This window comes from Nothoprocta perdicaria, unplaced genomic scaffold, assembly GCF_003342845.1.
Source record: "Nothoprocta perdicaria isolate Ctin4 unplaced genomic scaffold, notPer1 scaffold_55, whole genome shotgun sequence".
In the NCBI taxonomy this organism is placed as follows: domain Eukaryota; kingdom Metazoa; phylum Chordata; class Aves; order Tinamiformes; family Tinamidae; genus Nothoprocta; species Nothoprocta perdicaria.
The window spans coordinates 3,746,157-3,768,651 of NW_020455810.1; the positions used below are offsets into that span (position 1 = coordinate 3,746,157).

Genomic DNA, 22,495 nt, shown 5'->3' on the forward strand with positions numbered 1-22,495 from the left:
AACACCAACTGCTCATTTTCAACCTTCATATGCCAAATACTGACCATAAAAAATGCATTTTATTGCATTAATTTTTAACACAAACATCAGAACAGAAAAGATTGAGGGATAGGAGAAAGTATGGGTTTAATTCTGTTATCATTTGTCTGATATTATAATAGTTTGGCATCTAGGAACTGTTTTTTGATATTCAATGGTATGAGACCCGAACCAAGCTTGGTAAATTAGGAACAGATTTGGATTAAGGCATACTTGCTAAGTTTGTTCTTACATTCTACGGACTTGGTGTGTTTTACTATACTGCTTTATCTCAGTTCCATAGCTAGGTAATAGCAAAAAAAAAAAAAAAAAAAAAAAAAAAAACTTGGAGAAATTATAAGTAAAATGAAGTTTAAGCTAGGAGTTTCACTAGCTAGGAGAATGCAAGTAGGTGGAGTTTAAGCATTCCCATGAATATATCAGGAGGCAGAATAAATAAGAGAATAATAAGGGAAGCAAGTAGTATATCTCGACTGAATGCAAAAATAGTGTGCATTACCTTGGATTTTATATGAAGTATTTCTCTTTTGTAAGATAGCCTTTTAGGGTTTTTTCCCCCTTAAAACCACTTATGTTGCCCCATAATTTTTCCCTGGGACCACAGATTTGCTCATACACTCAGGATTAGGCATTGGAATAAATGAACTTAAGCAGCAGTTTGTGCAGAATCAGTAATTCTGAAGACATTTTGTCCTCTCCCATCCCACTTCAGGCTTTTATGTTTTACTTATGACTACGGAACATTCAAATTTTGCCTGTCCAAAGTCCTCCTAACTGACGTTTTGTCCAGACAGCAAGAAGCTAATGGGGAATTGAAAAAGCAGAGCACAGGGATGCAAATGCTTTCCCTGTTCCATCTTGAGTCATGCTATTCTTGCAAGTAATAACATTAAATAACCTTGTCTAAACAATCTCCTCAAGCTTGCAATATTCCACATGCTTTGCAAAAAAAGTATTTTTGAAGATGTTTGATAGTAAAGCTTTTCCCCCTCCCCGTTTTCATTTATTTCTCTCCACCACACGAGCCCTTAGCTGTCAGAATTAGAAGCTTTAAATGGAAAACTAATGCATTTTATAGCTCTTAGGCAGCTAACTAAAATTGGTTATTAATATCTAATGTAGGAGTTCCAAGGTCCACTACACTTAATCCTTCTATGGCTAAAAGTAGGCTCTGAGTGATAATCAACTCCAAGAATTTCCCTTTTCAAATGGTATTACATATTTTTAGCCTGGATATGTAGTTCAACATATAAAAGAGATGTCCCTGCATTTTTGAAGTAAGGATATGAAAAAATATGGTGTTCACAGTAAGAACACCATTCTCTACCCCACTGAAGGCCAATAATGGCATTAAAAAAATACTCTTCAAAAAAAAAAAAGAAAAAAAAATCTACTAGACCAAACATAACACTGTGCTTGGAAACACTAGTGGAAACTGCTATTCGATAGCAGCTAGCTATTGCTGCTGACTCCAGGTGGAAAATACCTAGGTATTAAACAAAAAAATGAGATTTTAAGACTCAAAAAAGAGGCTTAAAAGAGCAATCTCTCTTCCTGGGTGTCGTCCCTGACATTATATCTTTGTTTTTATTGCTCGGTTTGAAGAGAACTTTTTGGTTTTGATTTACTGACAGAGAAATGGATCCTAGACAGCTAATTTTTTCCTTAGCAGCAAGGTGAAAAATATACAAGCACAGGTCAAGAATGTGAAATAATTTGTAGAAAAGAGTAAAATCAAATGTATAAGCAGAACACAGCTGCAATGTCACTAAACATTCACACAGTAAGTGTAATGAGAAATTTGCACGCTTTTAATAACACTGTGCTGAATGTGAGGTACTTCAGTTTACATAAAGAGTGCAATAATTTAATAGGAATTTGTAATAATTTAATAGGAATTATATAGCTAAAGGAAAAGATAATAATTTACACTGCATATTCATAATGCTAGTTAATTTTAAAAATAGTATTTTGGGGCATTCTTTCCCTCTTCTCAGCAATATGTATGGCAGAAAAGCATAAAAATGAATGAGTCTTGAGCAGCAGAAGTCTGCATCCAAGTACAGCTGCTGCAAAGTTACGGAGTTCCTAATGGTTTTCCATTCATAAGGAGAAGCTCCTCCTGCTGGAATATATGAGCTATTTCCTTTCCCAGATGAATAGCTCCACACACAAAATTCCAAACTATAATTTTCACAACAAAACAATATATACAACCAGTACACTTCAGGGGCAGTCAAAGACCTAGCTAAGTGTGTGTGTGTGTGTATATATGTATATATTCCATATTATATTCCATAATGGCAAAGCCACAGCTCTTGTTGATTTAGCTCAAGAATCATGGTAGGTGCCTGCTATTGTCATAACAAACATAGAGACAAATGACATCTGTTCGAGTTTTCAATGGGAAAACACAAGTCCAGGTAACCTTATTTGTCAAGAGACTCTGAAATTAGGAGGGAAAAAAAACAAAAGTCAAACCGACTTTCACATTTTCCACTTGACCTTTGAAGTAAAAGTCTAAATGAGAAAATACTATTGTTCACAAAGCTAAGTCAGTTTGATTAGGTTAACATTAGACAGGGACAACTTCATGTTTTCTTTTTCCTTGTTTTGTTTTTCGAAAAAGTCAGTATTTCTTTAAGGCTTCCCTTAGAAAAAAAAAATCCACTGTTTCAAGTATTTCTTTAGAAAACAAGCCTAGACACTGACCTTCGAAATAAAGCACTTTACACCTCCTGATGTGTCATTAATTCCATCCTCTTGGGAGGTTATGGAAAAATAATAATTAATGTACTGCCTGGAAATGGTTTCAAATTTAAGGTCGTTTCCTTAGCGACCAATTGATGCATTGCTTATTTTCTCTTTATTAAAGCATAAATCAAGTCACTTTTTTTTTAAAGGTGATAATAGTTTTTTGATTTAAACTGACAACTTTAAATCTAGACCCACATCTCTACTCAATAATGCTCCAAATCATTGATATTTTGAAGCAAATGAGAGTTTCATGTCTAAAGAACCAATGGGAGGCAGTATGCTTGAAAAGGTGGTTGCCATTCCCTAGAAGCAGTAGCCTCTAGACCTTTCTCAGTGCTTTGCTCCCTTGTCTTTTTTATTTCTTTCTTAACTTTTTGCTTTGTGACATGAGAATAAGTAGAGATGAATCTTGCAGAATGCCAGGATATTTGTCACAGTTCCAAGGAAAGCTAGAAATGACCCATCATAATTACCAACAGAACCAAACATGCTTTGATTCCGATTCTGATTTGAAATGTTTCACAGCAATATTAACTTCTTTAAAGGCCAGGTGACTCAGGAGGTCCAAAATGTGACCTTGAATTTGTTGTTTTATAGCTAAGCAGAATCTAAGCCTCTTTTGCTTTAGCTTATCTGCCTCTAGCTCATCATTTTCCAGTTGTTCCTGGGCAAAAATAATACTGTGCAACACTTCCCAATCTATTCTGTCTTATCTCTGACATACTTTTGTGTTCAAAAAATATACCAAGCCTAAATAATACGGCAGCACATTAAAGCTTGGAGAGAGATTTGTGCAGAAAGAAAGACATGGTAAGAAATCAGAGCACCTACTGGTTAGAGCTGATACATGAGAAGAATGAAGTTGTGGAAGAAACTGGTGATGTGCTTTCTAAACATAAATAATGGAGCTATTTTAGTTTCCCTTTGCTAAAATAAGCTGGCTAGAATAGAACACTATTCTAGTCCAAATGTAACAGCAATTTTAATTCATGGTGTACACGTTAATGAGATACTACTGTAATTTTCAACAATAAAAGGAGTGCTAATGTGATTCAAAATTCTTCTGATGCTTTATTTTCAGAAGATAGTCTTCCATACATATTAGCTCTTAGGGCAATAATGAACTGAAATGCTGCATTTGAAGCTGTTTGTCCCACTAGCAGCCTCCCTCTGTGTCTCTGCCAAAAATAATTTCATCCCAATACAAATGTTTCTTTTACTTCCCTTCCTGAGACTTACCTACAAGTGAAGGCAATTGAGGAAACATGCGTCTTAATTTAACTGTGAGCTAAAGGCAGATCACTAAATATGGCACAGTCCAGTTGAATATATTGCATGGCAGACACTATTATTTTTTTTTTTAACTACATTGCTTTATATTTTGTCCTGTGTTATGTGAAAAATTGAAAAAGAAAAAACCTACAGTGGCACCATATATCCTCAGCTAGGGAATTAAATAGTACAGTACTGCTACCATGCTCAGGTCTGACCTTTGAAGAAAGAAATGTGGAAGAGGGTGAAATTTATTTTAGAAAGGATTTATATATATATATTATTTACATATAAAAATTAACAGACCAAACTTCTTGAGCCACTTCCTAACTATTTCCTAGACTCTCCTTCCCTTAGCATGTTATTACATAGACCTTCCATCTCCAGGCTCAGTACTGTTTACAAAAATCTTCCTGAGGCTAAAGATATTTTGATAAATAGAAATCTATCTTTTTGATAAAAAAGATTTTTTTTATCTTGCAAAGATTAAATGTTTGCTGCATTATTTTCCAAGTGGAGGAGAAAAAAAACTAAAATTATAAGATTAGTTTTCTATCAGACAAACACTACTTTTTTCCCCAGTTTCTGCATGCACAATTACAGCCTGCTTTACCTCAGCACTTTCATTTGCAACCATCAAAGCCAGAAATACTCATTTTAAGCAAAAGGAAGCCAAATTCTGTAGCTGTTTCACTGAGTTATATCCAGATACGTTCTAATATCCTTATAAAAAAAAAAGAATCCCCTGAAAATATTAAAAGCATTCTTCTTCACACAAACCAGGCCATGAGGACCATAAGACCAATGCAATGCTGAGCTCAGGGCTATGTCTGCTGCCCTTCGATCAGCACGGTGTCAATCACACCAGCACATCAATTCTCATCAGGACTGAGGCCAGGCAGGACTTTCTTTGCAAGTCTCAAAAAGAGGGAAAAAAAACCCATAGCAAAAAAACTGTGATACCGATCAGTTAGATGTTAAGTAAAGGAAAAGCGAATATCACTTCTTTGCCTAATACACAAATCGGGCAAAGTTGTTTTCCATTAAGTAATCCATAGTATTTAGAGCTGACATTCAATAGAAGTCAAGAGGTTTTCTCTTACTCCTCCTAGTCCAAAAAGGAATTAATAAACTCTTAACGTGTATATATGAAATGTCATGAGCATATTCTCTTTGCAAGCCATATTTTGCAACATAAAGTTTGTCCTAAGAAGCCTCATTTATTGGCTTTGCTACAACAACAGGAAAATCTAGTGCTCTGCAGAAGGCTCCAAAAACTCCTTCACAGTATGGTCAGCATATTTACAGGGATCCAAAGGAATCTGCAAAGATTGACTCATTCCCCCTAGCAATTTCAGGAACTTTTAACATACTGGTGGTGATAATGGCAATATTTATTCATATTTAAAAATTAAACACTGTCCAGTGCCGCCTTCTTTTGAAAAGGTATGTCTTCTACTCTTTACATGGGCATTACAAAGTTAAGCTGATTGTCCCACATATTGAACAAGCAGAGAAAATGGAAATATTTGCACAGAAGAGCATCCACATATCATTTCTTCATCGCTACTGTGTAAGACTTTTGGTGAAAAAAATAGCAATTAGCAGTCACTCAGGCAGAAAAAAAATTAATCTATTTATAATGGGTTCTACAATAGCTTTGTCAGAAGTGATGGTTGTTTTTTTCCTCCCTCAGCACTCTCTAGATTCAAATCAATATATACTAGCAACAGAGTGAGCTTTGTCCAGGAACACACTGAGTGCTCACAAAGTTCTCCTTGTTTACTTTGCTGTCTGGTCTTCAGCTGCCCATGCTTAATAAAAAGATACTTGTAGTTCATAAATGTTTGCTGTTAGGAACTTCTTTCATTGACTCTTTTCATAACTAATAACTTTCACTGCCAGTCTAGCATCTTTCAGGATAGTATTCACTCAGCAAAGACCAATGCATCTGTTCAAACACACCAGGTATTTGACCTTCGGTGTTTATGAAATGCATGAATCTAAATGCAAGATAAAAAATATATTTCAAAGTCAGGCATATTTAACACTTGGATTTTGTTAGAGAGGAACTCAGCCTCTAGTGGCACTATCTTCTTTGAAAAGCTTTTGCCGCTCAGTTTGACAAAAAAAGTGTATATTAATCCAGGCAAAGTAATGACCCACATGATTTCTCTGAACAAGTCAAGTTTCCAAATGCACAAAATTCTTGTGGAATTCCATGGAAACAACTCTGCTGAAAGGGTGCCATTCTAAAATGGGCTTCAAACGATGCCTGAATTCCTGCTTTCCCCTAAAAGCAGGTACTTAAAATCAATCAAAATTTCAGACAGGATAATTGTTTAACCTTCAGACTTGCCTCAACAGTCTTTGCAGTTTCTGCTCATTTCCCCCTGTGTATTTTTTTTTAAGATAAAAGGTAGCTCTTGAAGAAATTATTCTTTGGCAGCCCTGTTTTTTATTACTGGCCAGTTATCTGCAATAAAATATTATCTGCTATGTTAAAAGCAGTATTATGAGTACATCATTAATATAATTTTTTTTGAAATGCTGAATTTATCTTTATCAATTGGACAAAATAAAGAAAAAGGAGTTGTGATACATAAAGCATTATATATAATGAAGTGCATGTGCTGCTCAAACCAATATAACTATACTTTCCTGGGGGCAGCCACAGAGGACAAATCTGGATGCAGTTGAAAATGGAGCCGAGCATACCCAGGCCTCACTCACTACCATCTTTTCTGGTTATTTAAACAAAGACAGGTTTACATTCATTTGACTCCTTCGTGATGATCTGCAAAACCTCTGTGACTTATGAGCTCTAATTGGTAAGGTGGTGTCAGTATGCAGCTTTTACTATGAAAGCTATATCAAAACCTCTCTCTACCATGAGAGGTTCTAGCTGCAATTGCTTCTAACCATAGTGGTTACCATAAGAAGCCAAGAATTGTTTCTTGCCCTTTAAGAAGCAAAGGCAGTATGAAATTTCCCACCAAGCAGGAAAAAGAGGTCAGGGAAAAGATGAAATAGAGGGAGTCTTAAAGATGCAAAATGCAGATGGCGTTAGACAAAGGACATCTTTGACTCTCAATTCCTCAAATTTAGGTATTTTGAATCTGAAATACACATTGCAGCAATTGCACCTGCCAAAGATGTGCACGTGCAAAAGATGTGACAGTGTGAGCAGCAGTTCACATAGCAGGATGCAAAGAAGATATCTTCTTTGCTAGACATGATTCTTCTCTGGGACCCTACAGCTCATCAGCAGCCCCCAACAGCAAATGGAGGAGCCTTGAGGGATACTAAGTGGTGTCTCCCCATACCCAATGGAAGGTTTTAAGTGAGGAAAGACAAGGGAGGGAGCTGTGGACCTGTGGTTTGGGGACCTTGCAGTCTACAAAACAGGGCTCCAGTGGGAATACCTCAAGTATTTGCATTCAGGCAAGGAAATGCTACCAGACAAGACTATTGGGAAACCTCTCGTGCCTGCTTCAAACAGCTGTTGCTGCTGATGCCAGTTGAAGCATGGAAAAAAGAAAAGTTTTTATTAATACTAATTTAGAAATACTGTTTATAAATTACAAATATACACTTAAATCAGCACCTTGAACATCAGCTTCCTCTATCAAATATTATCAGTTCTGCAGGAATTCAGTGTCATGAAAGACAGAAAACAGAAAATTATTACTATAGAAAGATTTTTGAATGAATATTGGTTTTCTCACATGGGCAACTTAACCAAATATCACTGAAGAACACGTAAAGTACTATTCTGATCTCTATTACATTGATTTAATGCACAGCTATTAGGGTGTTTTTAGATTGACTCTTCATGTGTTATTTTGCTAAGTTCCTAGATTGAATTTGTTCAGTGATGAAAATAAGAATTCAGAAGTACTGAAATGAATATTAAAAAACACTAAAATCGGGAATGGTGGGTGGAGGGAGATCTCCATATGTTTTATCCTATCTCCTCTGTAGTGCTGGTGTGTCTCTAAGTACTGATACGGAAGAACAAAGTTCATAATCCAAATACCAGTACCATAATCATATTTTCCACATTTAAAAAAGCTATGTCTCTTACTTTGATTTGCTTCTGGCAATCACATACCTGTGACAGTAACTGCTACATATATGCAAACATCCTCTACCCCTTTTACTTTAAAAAATGCAGGACACCTGAGAAGGAAGTTTATCTTTACAGCACTGATAAACTGTCTGTTGACTAGTGATAATGCATTATTTTGCTTCCCTCTGAATCTCTTTCCTGTCCTTGAAAGAAAATAAATCTGTAACTACTATTTACCGTTCTGAAACTCCAGTTAAGTACAGATATAAAGCATGTATCTGTGTCCAAGTTCTGGGGACGGCATGACACAATAATGTGCATATTTATTTAGACTCTTGATGAAACTAAAAAACAGATGGGTCATATCCATAAAGAGTATATTCACAATCTGCTTGAAATTAATGCTTTATAAAAGTGTGATTTGTTCCGTAGATATGGTAATTTGTGTGTTTAACATCACAGTCCAGTATCATACGAAAGCAGTAGGATCTCACAGTCCTCCTGCCAAGCTCCTTCAGTTCCTTCCTGCTGCCACAGCTCAACCCTGCCCTGTGTTCAGGGCCATGGGAGATATCCTATTGCACCTACACAGCAATGGATTTTTTTCCTGATCCAGTGTCTGCACTGGACTTGGCAAATCATATGTTCTGCCAAATCAGTGCTTCACAATAACACTCTACAGCACAACTTTGATGCTTTTCACCATGTTCTTTGTTAATGCCTCTATTGAGCCATAATAAAGTAGTATATTACTGACATGCTGCTGTGACTAACAATTAGTTGTTTCACAAAGACTCTCGAATAATTTGAATAAATTTTCACAACTGCTGTAACCCAGTGACGTATTTTCAATACTTCCAACAAAACCACAGCAGATACTAAAAATATCTGAATTTTATCCTTGAATATTTATAGGAAAGTAATTCCATGCTGTCTTAAACTAATAGTACACCATTCTGGGAGGAGAAAGGAGGTATCTTGTTGAAATGTGTTTTCCACAGGTGGCAAATTCATTTTCTCACATCAAAACACTGAAGTGGGAAGCTGAGATTGAGTATCAAGCACTTCTGACTTCTGAGACCAAAGCTTTTCTGTGTGCTGCCTATTTTAAATAACTAATATAGCATATTGCTATTTATACTTACATGCTATTTGATCAAAAACATTACTGCTTCAAAATATAGCATAATCTGGGTCTGACAAGTATTATTGTGGTGTATTTAATAAACTGTCATTTGTTTATTCACCATAAAACAAGATATTGAAGACTTCCTCACAAATACGAATGAAACTGGTAACAGACTGTATCTTATCTGAAAAGTAAATGAGACATTTTAGTCCTCTGGAGGACTAAGATAGAAAAGACTTCTCCTTAGTCTGGTGATTAAAAATAACTTTCCACTCATGACAAAGAATATCCTCCTTAATGATCCCTGGTGAGTATTGCTTTCAGGATAACTCTATTACACAAATGTATAAATAACGTAGCCTTCAAAATTTGAGATTAGGTGGATATTTAAAATAAAAATAAGCATGAGTAGAACAAGATCCGATACTGTATTAAATCTAAAAATATAATAAGAATATATTAGGAAATAAACCAGGAGTATGATAGGCAATGCAAAAGTGACCAAAAATTTGCAGTTCCTGAAGGGATTCTGCTAAGGAAAACCCTTCAAAACTGCAGAGTATTGGGATCATTTGGGTCCATTCCTCAGATGTTCTCCTTTCCCTTCAACTAAGGAAGAAGCCATTACCTCCTCCACCATCGCCTACAGAGAGGCTAGTTCAGGACACTTTTGTCTGTCCTTATATAAATATCTTTTGATAATTAGGATAAAATGCTGCCCAAGCACAACAGATTAGCAATTGCCACGTATTCACTCCCTGCTTGGCTTTTCTACTGTAGTTTGTCTACATTAAAACTATGCAAACGCCAAAGTGGACAAAAACAATTCATCATTTGGGGATTTCTAACTGTACTAATCAAATCATAGCCTTTATAACATTGATGTCTCACTGCAAGCACTGGGTTTAAGCAGAATGAAGAATGATGACGAATAATGAAGAACACAAGAACAATCTTACAGGTAGCTTGTTTGTAGTTTCTAAGTCAAAGTCTTCTGGATGGGAGATTGGGCAAAGCACCACCCTACTAGGAATGATAGACTGGATCAGAGATACTATTTTGAGGAAGATTCTACTCTGTATACATAGGCATAAGGAAGTCATAGGATTCCAAAGGCAGATTTGGGGCTAAGAGGCATGTGTACAAACAGTCATTTCATCTATATGTAAGCCAAGGTTATGTCTACATTACACAACACAATACCTACATGAATTCTAAGATGTCTTCAAGGCCAAATGTTCTAGTATAAGACCTTAACAGGACTGGTTTCCTGAGTTGACAAGTTCTAATATCGGTTATTCCCAAACCTGTAAGACCAGTTATGATTGCACACCATAAAATTACTAAGCAGTAAGGTGGAGAAGACACATTCACAAGACAGTGGTGCATTTTGTCTTAGGACTGTGTAATGATTTCTGAATCTGCTCTACTGCAGATCTTTTTATGCATTCACAAAATGACATACTTCAGTTCTTAAGATTTTTTTTAGGCCCTTGCATTTATTATCCACAATTTTAAAGTCAATTGTTATTTTTTTCTCTGGTAGATACTTTCTAAAAACTTCCTTTAACAGGATGAGACCAAATTTAGCACATTCTGAAAGTACCACAGTAGCACTGGTGTTCAAGAAAACAGAGCCATAGCAGAACCTGAGGGCAGAAGGCTTAGGAAAGACAGAGTCGACGAGGAGCAGGAAACCTTGACATTCCTGGACAGGAGGGCTTAGAAAGGCAGGGACTAAGCTAGTAGAAGGAACATGAGATGTTACCAAGAGAGAAGTTTGAAGTCCTTTTAAAAGACCATTTTGACATAGAAGAGGTGTAGTATAGGAGCTGTAATGTTTTGGAGGAGTAAGATATTTGAGCTTTCAAGTGATATCTATAGGAGTCACAGGGCAGATGTTTCTTGTTTCTCACAGGGACTTAAGAGCTCCATAGGGCAGTTCTGGTTCTGTCTGCTCAAGCCTCAGTGCTGCCATCATTCCTCACCTCACCTTCAAATACATTGAGATATTTCTTAGAAGATTTTTTTTTTTTTTTTTCTGGAAATTTCTTGGCTTTAAAAAAAACAACTCAAACCGTTACTACTTTTAATATATTTCATATTGTAAGTACTTCACATCACGTGGCTGCAAAAACAGATCTTGCATAACAAGAATGATTTCCTTACATGGATTCTGCATTACAATTAATCTACTAAAAAACCCATTGCTGGTACTGTTATTTTTTTGCAAGCTCTTGGAGAGCTATAACACTATTGTAACAAGTACTAAATTGTATTTAAGAACTACTAAAATACATTATAGTAAAGCATCTCATAATATGATATATTTAAGAAGCAATTTCCTTAACAACAAGCAAGAAACCTAACTATAGCAGCGTATCAATGAGCCAGTCTGCAACCATACTGTTGACTTCCAGTGTTTCAAAACTGTCATAAAAATAAATAGCTTTACAAAACTCCCAAGTCTTTCAGACTGTTGTTTGCCATCTTCTGTCTATTCATTGCCACTGAATACACAAACAACAGGAGTTAAAAGTCTGTTTCATGTACACATAAAGCACATGCTACTCCTTGTCTAATCAATCAGATTTTATTTACCATTTGGTAGCACTAAAAAAAAAAATTGTTTCTTCCATGATCTTGATTCATCCCCTCCCACTTCCTCACCTTTCCATTTAGCAGCTCTCCTTCCAGCGTGCTGCCCAGGAGCTCCCTGCTGCCCAGGGCTGCAGAAGGGCTTTGCCAGCTCCCAGGAAGAAAGTTACATAAGCAATTGGAAACTTTGGCCATTAAAATCATCAGGCATCATGTTTGTGCAAGTTATTACTTAGCCTGCATGCCAGATCACCCAATGCTGCAGATGTGAAAGTGCATAATTTTCATGATACTTAGAGATTTCTCACAAGCACGCTAATCCTAGGACATCGGATCAGCTCCCAAAGGTTTTGGCTGTTCTGTCATGCTTCCTCTGTCCTCCATAACCACCTTACACAGCTACTCCTGTGTTTCTCCAGTGGTCTCATCCTCAGCCTGTGCACACAGGTTATGTTTTGCTGCCCCTTTGCCCTCTTACTCCCATCAAAAAAAAAATATAGGGCAATGATAAATGACAGCACATTGAATCATATAATTAATGGAGATAACATGAGCAGGTAACTCATGTTAAATAGTATGAGAATGCGATATAAGACTAGAAGGAAACACATATAAAAGGAAGTGCAGAGATAGGAATACAAAGCAACTGTGAGATAAGCCAAATGTGTAGAAATTAGTCCAAAGACAGGCAGATGGCAAATGTGCAAACTGATAGATTACAGAAACAATCTTAAACTGAGTTATGCCAAGAAGGAGGAAGTCTAGATAGAATTAATGTTGAATGAGACCAGACACCTTACAAATTATAAATTACTTTGCAATGCCAAAGACATGAGGCAAGAAGACTGGATTACTAAGTAGTCTCTGCACGTGGAAACATGACCATGATACTTTCTAAAGATATTTGTACCAGGAAAATAATACAGAAATCAGAGAATTTGAGAATAAAGTTTGCCCATTTAAGCAAGTCAAATGCCTTCAAATGTATGATACAGAATTAAAAATCTATTACAGGGCTTCAGTATAGAATCACAGAGTCATTATGGCTGGAAAAGACCTTCAAGATCATCAGGTCCAAACATATACCCATTACCACTACATCTGCTAAACCATGTCCCCAAGTGCCTCATCTACACATTTCTTTAACACTGCCAGGGATCCATCACTGCCATCAATCCAATGCTTCACTCTATAAGAAAGCATTCTTACAAAAGAATGAATCCACCAACAAATTCAGAGTATATTACCCAATTTTGACTTGAGTTTGCTAGACATTAGCAAAGGAAAAGCTCAGCAGCTCCAAGGAGGTTTTGTCTTATTTTACCTGAATGCTCAGATATTACTTAGCTAAAATGGTATGTACAAGATGCAAATGAGAAAGAACACCTATCTAGGTTCCAAAGTGATTATCAGGTACTCAAGTTTTTACTGTCCAATTTACCTGTCAGAACACTATTATTTAAGGATAGAAGATACTATGTCCCTCAAAATAGTTGCAAAATAACACATTTTAAACTATGTAATCAATATTAAGTCTTGCAGTAATAACAGAAACTTGCCTTTTTCTAAACTGGCAACACAATGCATGATACATTGGAGAGTGAATGTGTGTGTGTGTACATACATGTATATATGTATATATGCTTATTTTTGCAACATATCGATACATATATGCTTATTTTGGCAGCAGACAAAGCTTTTAGAGAGCAAAACAGCTGTCAGTAGTTATCAAAATTGCTGTAACAGTAACACAATAAGACAATAAGAAATTCGGGAAATGTCAAGCCTTTCTCTCCCATGCAGATCTCCCCTGAATATACTTGTTCTCTTTTGAAGACTACTCTGTTTTAAGCCTGCCAAAATCCTTTAGGTTTTATCCTGCCTTCCACCCTTTTCATATCCATGTGTAAAATCAGTTTTGTATGTTAGCTAGAGAGGTAGCAAAATCATAAAAGATAAATACATCAGGGATTGCCCCTCAGCAACCCAGAAGCATTTTCTGAGAAGGGACTATTATCTTGATCCATTATTTTCTCACCTTGCTGTTTTGTCAGACTGCTTATTGCTGAATTAAACCAATATAAACATAGAAACTATGTCCCAATAACCAAGCAACACATAGTACTTAATATAAGAAAAAAAGTTTTGCCACAGAGTAAAAAGCATACACATACTGCAAGACCATGAATAATTTACTGAAACAAACCTGAGTTTAGCTCTATGATCTTATTTTACAGTTTTAGCAACGAGAAATAGAAGATCACTGAAGTACAATTATTTGTTACCTATTAATGCAGGACATAGATTTCATTTCCAGCAGGACCTTCTTCTGGTACCTTCCCAACTCTATTCTCATATAGTAACTATCTGAAGAATTAGTATATGAAAGATAACTTAGCTCTTCATTGCACAACAATTTTGCAAGTCATTCTGCTTACTTGTGAATTTAATGTAAGTATTGATTTCTAGTATTTGCAGAGAATTAGAGATTTGTATACTGGGGTGATACTACAAACTGCCACATGCTTCTTAAATAGATGGGGATGTAATCCTCTGACAATCCAGATACAGAATGGACATTGGTTATGTCACAGTGTGATGCTATTTGAAGTTAGAATATCAGTCTTTTCAGAAGTACTAACAGATATCTATCTGGCTACCAGATCCAGGAAGGTCTAATAGGAGATATGCTGGGAGACTGTCAATATGTACAGAATAGTATGCTCTAGATGGCTAGTATCAGAGGCTTAGGAAAGAAGCAGATGGATGCGTCTTTACATCTTTCCTAGGGAATTAGTAAAGATTACTGAGTATTATCTCAGGAGAGAAGGTGGCCATTAGCTGTCCTGGCCAGAAGCTGGGGTTGTGGCAAACTATAAGGTGGAGAATGACATTTGGTAAAGCAGAAAGGGAATTAGGGAAGGTGAAATGCAGCTTTCTACTTTGCTTTTACCCACTGCCACTCTTCTCTTGCATTTAAAAGCAGTACAAAGCATATATCAATGTCCTGTTGGGACACAAAGTTTGCCCCGGTCCTGTCTCACCAACAAATCTAACTACCTCAGTTTAGTTGTCCAGTCTGGAAAGAGATTAATGAGAGGAAGAGGATAATATGTGAATTCTTACGAATGCTGAAGAAATTGAGGGGTTGGTTTGTTTCTTCCTCAAATTTTTGCTTGTTAAAAAAAAAAATCAAAGTGCCCTTCAACGGCAGTAAGTGTTACAGAACTTAAAATTGGTAGAGAGCAGGATATAATGCTACAGACCATTATCTATGGAACACAGCCTACCCACTGCTCCTTTCAAGACCAAGTACATGTAAATAGGGAGCAAGCAAACTCCTGCCTTATTCCAGTGCCCTTCAGACTTCATCAGCATGTCATGGAAATCCTTGCCCATGTGTCAGACTATTAACCTTTGCTGCTTTTCCACACAGATAAATCAGAAACCATTAAACAGGATTTCAGAGCTCTGAGGACGGTTGTCAGTGTTCTGGGAACCCAGGACATTCTCTTATCAATCCTTCCAATGAGGGGAAAGGATGGGAAAAATAATGTACAGATATTTTACATGTTAATGTTAATCTAGACAAAAGACTTTTGGTTTCAACTACCATGGGACTTTTTTCCAGATTGACAACTGAGTGAAAAGAATCTCATCTCTCCATAAGTAGGGCATGAGTGCCTTTGCCAACAGGTTGGCCAGCCTCATAAGGAGGACTTTAAAGTAGAACAGATCTTTAGTCCCTTATGAACATGAAACCTCTCATAATTCTTACAATAATTACCTGAAGGTAATTATTCTGATCTGAAGGTAGGTATTCGGATCTGAAGGGATCAAAAATATACAGATTATCATATGCTGATTTTTAATTCTTTAATTATTAAATAATTATTTTTAATATTTATTACTCTCTATCTCTCTCTAATATTTATTACTCTCTATCTCTCTCTAATATTTATTTATTACTGTTCCTGATGAACTCTAAGAATAAAATACATTTCAATAACAAAAAGCTATATTTAACGTTTTAATGCAAAAAAGGATTATTCATTTTTGAAACAAATTTCAGTAAAAATATTTGGACCTACTCTTCCTTTAAACTAGTTCACTCAGATCTTAGTAGTGCATCAGAAGAATAAAATGATGCTCCTGAACTGCTGAAAGCCATCTTCCTGCTACCGAAGACACACAGTGCCTTTCAAGTAAGCACAGCATTCCACCATAAAAAGAATTCATTATTTTAATCCACATTATCTTGACTCAAAAGACTCCAAAACTCAGTGATCAGCAAGTAAGAGGTATATTCTTATTTCCAGTTTAAATTTCATTTACAAATAGCTGATGTTTTTTATGCATTAACTGTTATCTATAGATGGCAGTCATATCACTCGTAGAGCTCTTCTGTTCTTGGTTGTTAATCTATACAAGATACACCCTCCTAACCTCCTCTCTCCATTTTCTCGGAGATCTCACTTGCCTTTCTCTCATTTTTTTTCCCATTTCAGTTCACTTTTATGAATGCAGGTGTGCAGCAACATACAGAATATTCCAAGCGTGGTTACATTAGCATGTGATCAGGATATCTTAGGCTGTCTCTTTAATGGATGCATTTTGTAACAGCACCAGGACCAGCTAGCAGTTCTCCTCTTCATTTTGCTTGTTGCTACCCTTTTTCTATTGCGAAACTCACAGCCCAGAGCTGCAATTTCTGTTGTTTGTTCCCCAATTTAGGTACCTAAAATTTATTATTATTAAATTGTATCTAGCTTTTATTACTTCAGTCCTTAAGGTCATGCTCTTCCTTTATAACATGCAGATCTTCTTTCCGTGTTAAGAATCTTTTAACTATGTCATAGACACATTCATCAGAGCAGTGAGAGCTGCTGGCCCCACCACCAGTACAAAACCTTAATAAAACTCTTTATTCCTCAGAATAAAGTCATTCACCAGACAGACCCTTGAGAAAAGCCTCTAGCAATCTTCCTGACCAACGCTCTCTGAAGTCACCCCAACCATCATATCCTTTCATTTACGTTTACAGTTATTTTAATTCCCATCTTCTCTAGCTTGGCTTCTAGTTTTCCATTTGGCACTATGACGGTTTTTTATAAATCTGCTTTTCCTATTTAAAGAAATTGTTCTCTTTCCAAGAACAGCTATCATAAACTATTGGCATGACTTACCAAAGGTTAATAGTGGCTTAGCTTACGTTTTTCCTGTCTTATATAGATATAGCCACAGATGATTTGGTAAGCACATTAAGTCTTGCAGATTAGGTCTATGATTTCATGTGACTTCAAAAAAAAAAGGAATGTTGAGGTAAAAATCATCTGTTTTTCCTCTAACAGTTGTAAATATGGCTTATATTTGTGCTTTTCTTTTTTCTTCTTTTTCTTTTCTATCACACCCATTTCTAAAGCATGTTTTTTCAAGCAGGAAAGGTACTAAAACCCCTTTTCAAACAAAGTTTAGTTTAGTGTCTAGAGTCTTGCTCAGGATACCAATTCCTGATTCTTTTCTTGTGCTTCAAATTGAAATCAATTGCAAGTCTCTTCCATCTCTTGAGTCCTTCTAATTTTGCTGTACTAGTTCACAGACTCTCAGAATGGTTGAGGTTGGAAGGGACCTCTAGGGATCATCTAGTCCAGCCTCCCTGCTCCGGCAGGAACACCTAGAGCATGTGGCTCTAAGCGTTAGTGTCTAGGTGTCTAGTTAACACAACACTATGAATAATATATGAATAATGTCTTGGGCTAACACAGGCCCCAAGCAAGGTGCAGAAATGGGGCTTTAAGTCATTCTGCGTAAGTTATTTATTTTCCATGAAGAAAGCATACCATAGACACTGCTACCTGATGAAATGGAGATCTCAAAACTTGGAAACATAGTTTTCCCCATTGTCTTTAGGCACCTAAGGCAGGAATTGTCCCTGACTGATACAGGAACCAAATGCTAAGACCAACCAGGGAAACTGTTCTACATGGGCTCTTATCACTCAGCAGCTGACAGATTGCTGTCCTCAGATGCCAAGAGAACATCAAATAATTGAGTGTTATAAATAATTACAAAGAAAATCTTACCTACACTTTGCAGAGCTGCGCTGCTCCAAGGTCTGAACTCAACCTGTCCATTAGAACACATTAAAAAAAGCTCACGCCATGCTTTGGAAACTGCCCACAGTATAGCATTTAGGCTAAAACAGCCAAACATAATCAAAACACATCACTTGGGAAAATACTGGGAAGATCAGAACCACCAAATCTTCTTGAAAAATTCTGTACTGTAACTGAATATCCATGAGGAGCCAAGTGGAACACATCTGCTGCCTAGGCTCTGCAAATATACTTATCATTATTTAGAGTCGAATATCGAAATTCAGCAGTGATGGATTTCAATAGACCGGTACAATGCTGTATTAATTACTTTTTGTATCATCCACAATATACTTAAAGAGCTCTTCTCATCTATTGAAATCAATGTGCAGTGACATTCACTCATTCTGCACCAAAGCCTGAGTAAGCACTAGACACGTCAAAGGTCGACATGGAAAGATAACTCCTGTCCAATAACTAAACTGTAAGTGAAACAAGAGGAAATTAAATTTATTCCCAGGTATGTAAGTCTATATATTACTACTGGATTTACATTTTATATGGAAAGAGTCTTTCTTCAGTAAGAAAAAACCCTAACACCAGAAAAACTGTATCACCTTTACACATTGGTTGATGGCATCCTCATGACATTTCTCTTGGCTACAGAGACAAAGAATTTCCTTACTTCAACATATCATTGTATTTGTGAATTGAGCTACTGAAGAATAAGTTGAGCTTTTGCCACTCCTATGGTCAACTTTTGACCATCTACAACCCTCAGCTCTTGGCACGTGCACACAAAAAAAATGTTACAATCTGCTCATTCTTGCATCAACACCACTTCCTAAGTTTGTCTGCCTTATCTTATGGATCTTTTATCAAAGACATCATCCACTGATTTCATCATAGACCATTCTAAGGATCTTCATTGAATCCTTCTTCCCTGAAACCACCTCCATGAGCTACTGCTTTTACAGAATCACAGATGGTTGAGGTTGGAAGCGATCTCTAGAGATCATTTTGTCCAACCTCCCAGTTCAAGCAGGGACACCCAGGGCACATCACCCTTACTATCTAGGTGTTATGTTACTTGTATCAGACATCCCAGAGACTGTTCTGAAGGGCAGGTTAGTGCGTGCAGCATTAGAGTGTCCAAGTTCTCTAGACTGTGAGGATAAACGTGGTACTCAGCTGCCAAGCTTGCCAAAGGCAAAAGCTAGGATGACGCCCATGAGGGAGGGCTGCCAGAGTTAAAGTAACTTTGTCAGGTACCAAAGAGACTTGACCCCAGTGACTAAGCTTTTTTCCTGTTAAGTCACACACTACCTAAGTTAGGTTGCTCCCATCCAATGTATTCGTTTTTTCTCAGTAAGTAAGCTTGAACTAACTTAAGCATTAGGCTAGCTGGTGAAACTGGTATTGCAAATAAGATGAGAAAATACAGAGAAATGAATGCAGGGAACAAAGACAACCAAAGACAGCTGAAACCAATTACCATTCACACTCAGTCCACACTAGCCCACAGGCCCCAACAAAATACAGCAGTCCCGACCACCCACTTCACTGGCAGTTATCTGCTTGCTGTCTCTGCAAGCAGTTTGAGCTATGTGCCCATGGGCTCAGCAGGGCCTGCTCTGCATTAATAATATAGTGAGTTCATAAATAATCTCCCAAGTGATATTTTTAATGCGAGTAAAAGCAGCAAACATTCAGACTTGGTTCCTTCAGACCACAGGGAAAATTTCCCACTTATCCATTACAAACAGTCAAATGGAAGATTAAACTAATTAAGCCAAAAATGAAAGGACTTGAGGTTGTCTTTTAAGGGGAGCAGGTTTGTTTATATTTGGCTAAATATTATGTCCTTCCCATAAACTACAGCACAAAGAAAATGTATGTGTCAGCAGTTACTAGTACAATTAAGAAATGTTGTATTTTTAGCAAGCTGAAGATTCAGAAGACATGAAAGACATAGTGAAAAGAATATTTTTGAAGTTTATTAATAGCTTTATTTATGATTTTCCAACTAGCTGTTTCATAAAGAATATTTGAACAGAATCTTGCATCACATTTGCTTTCTCTTGTATAAAGCATTTACCAACAACAAAAAGACTAAAATGTTTAAAATTCGCAAAATGTAAAACTTCATCAGAGATTCTTTGTTAGTGACCACTGTGGAGGGATTATTCAAAGATCTGTTTTCATGGGTAATTATAGGGAAGAATATTGACCTACATATTCTTGATGCAGAGCAATCAATTCACCAACATTATAAATACTCAACAGTATTTTACTACTCATCTCTTCACTACAAATGTCCAAAAACAAACTTACAATTGACCAACTGTATAAGATGTCAAATTCTTAGAAAGATTGCCATCAGTAACCTGTCAGTAATCTGCTATTAACTAACTGTCAGTAAAAGCATGCATGCAAAAAATATCAAAATAGCATTGCTATTCAAAAAAAATAGAAAAAGAAATTTCCTTCCTAGTGCCGAGAGCCACTCTATGGCCACGTCCCCTCAGAGCTCAAAGGCCACATTGTCACAGCCTCTCCCCTAGCAGAGGGCAAACACTTCTGCAAAACACTATTAAGCCACAAATGTGCAATAAGACAGAGGCGCCCTGGAGAACTCATCTGCTCCATGCCTATGCCTGAGCAACACCATAGTATCTTTCAAATGACATTCTATAACTGAAAATAGAAATAAAGCACACTAAGAACGACCATATACTTTTTCTAGGTTCAATATCACCAAGATACAGGGATTCCCGTGACGAAATCTGTATCTAGAAAAAAGGTATTATTTTGATTTGCTTATTCTCCTTTTTATCACAGGAATGTATGTTCTGGTCTTTTCAATTCAAACTCTTCAGAAACAGTGGGACACAATTCTCACCTGATGCTTCCAAGGAAATGAGAATATAAAAAAAATTCACTTGCAAAGGTAAGACTCCAAAGCTAATATTAACAACATGCAACATCACTTTAAATTTTTTGAGTCAAAGATTTTAAAGGAAGTAGATATAAAGTTCAATATTTGCATAAGCTTTGCAAGATCAGAATAGCAAGTCAAAGCAACTGTTGCAAGCTGAACTTAAAGGCATAGAAGACACCAAGGATAAATTATTAGAATTCAGAGCATATACCAAACTTGGAGTCAACATGGAGTTTTCAAGAGACATTTATGCATATATAAGTTTTTATGCCTCCTACCACACCAAGAAAATGTGAAAATATCTGAAAAATACACCCATGGGACCATTTTGGTTAAAAAAAATGTATCAGGTCAAAAAAGCAAAACCGTTTCCAACTAAAGAACCAGATACGTGCCCACTAAATTTAAAGGGAATTTTACCATTATTATAACAGAAGCATTTGGAAGCAGAAGCTCTTGCAGAAAAGAGGAGCTACCAAGAATACAGAATTTGTCAGGTACAGCTGATATGACAAATCACTTTATGATATTTCAAAAGCTCTGCTATTATGAAGCAACTCGGTTCACATTTGGGCTGCTTTATACAATTTCGAAAGTGTGAAAGGCTTTTCAGTTTTCTCTCTTCTTATATCCCTACAAATGTGAGAAAAGCCCTAATCCTTTGCTATGGTTAGAGGATACGTTGAAGGACAGATCTAGTCCATGAGCTCTAACCAACTATGCTGAAGGCAGAACTACCAATCTTGAACAAAACTATCACTTGCATCCATCATATGAAGAAGGCTGTGACAGGAATCAGATGCTCGTTATGTACAGAAACTTAAAGTTATCTATGCAAAAATCATATAAAAATTGTCATTTCTAAAATAGTTGTAAGGAACCTTATCAGACAAACTACAGAAACATTTTGACATGGCCCACAAAAATTAATGTGAACACTGTTGCATGGACTAATTCTTAAAAAATTTAAGTCAATGGAAGTAAAATAATTATTAATGATGGTCTTACCTGGTCCCAGGGACAGATGGCTCCTCCAAAACACATAAAGAGATATCCCATGGCAACAAGACATACCCAGACCACCAGAGAAAATACACGAAGCAGCTTCTTAAATACAGGCTCTACGCAGACAAGGATAAATATAGCAAAAAAAATTGCTAGGGCTGTTGGAACAGTTATTAAAAATGCCACGTGGTCTTCTATTTCCTGGAAATAGAGAAGAATGAAAAGGAAGTTAAAAGCTATGGTACTCAAATATGAGACAACAGTGAGATATTCTATTCTGGCTGCATAGTGTAACCTAGTCTGGCTTTCTGAAAGACATGAGCTGAACACCAAAAGTGATATGAATCAAAGCAGGATCTCTTTCACTGCAAGAAGCTATAATTTTGAATATTATCTTCATAAATAAACATTAACAGCACGGTGCTTCATTACTAAATTAAGAAATATATTAGTTCAAGCAGATTGGGAAACCTGTAAATCATACCACAGTAATGAAGCAGCCTGTAGGATAAAACAAATTGAAAGGCAAACCCAATCTCCATGAGTAACAGACTTTCTACCCCAGAATGCAAAATATTTGAGATGTG

The 22,495-nt window shown here is 36.5% G+C and overlaps 1 protein-coding gene across 1 annotated transcript in view; it reads right to left on the reverse strand.

Annotated features, from left to right (window-relative positions):
* Positions 1 to 22,495, reverse strand: part of ADCY2 (adenylate cyclase 2) — a 159,274-nt gene that overhangs the window by 121,424 nt on the left and 15,355 nt on the right. The window contains exon 2 of the mRNA XM_026048527.1: positions 21,912 to 22,109. Coding sequence (XP_025904312.1) covers positions 21,912 to 22,109 — 198 coding nt within the window. The remainder of the gene's footprint in view (positions 1 to 21,911; positions 22,110 to 22,495) is intronic.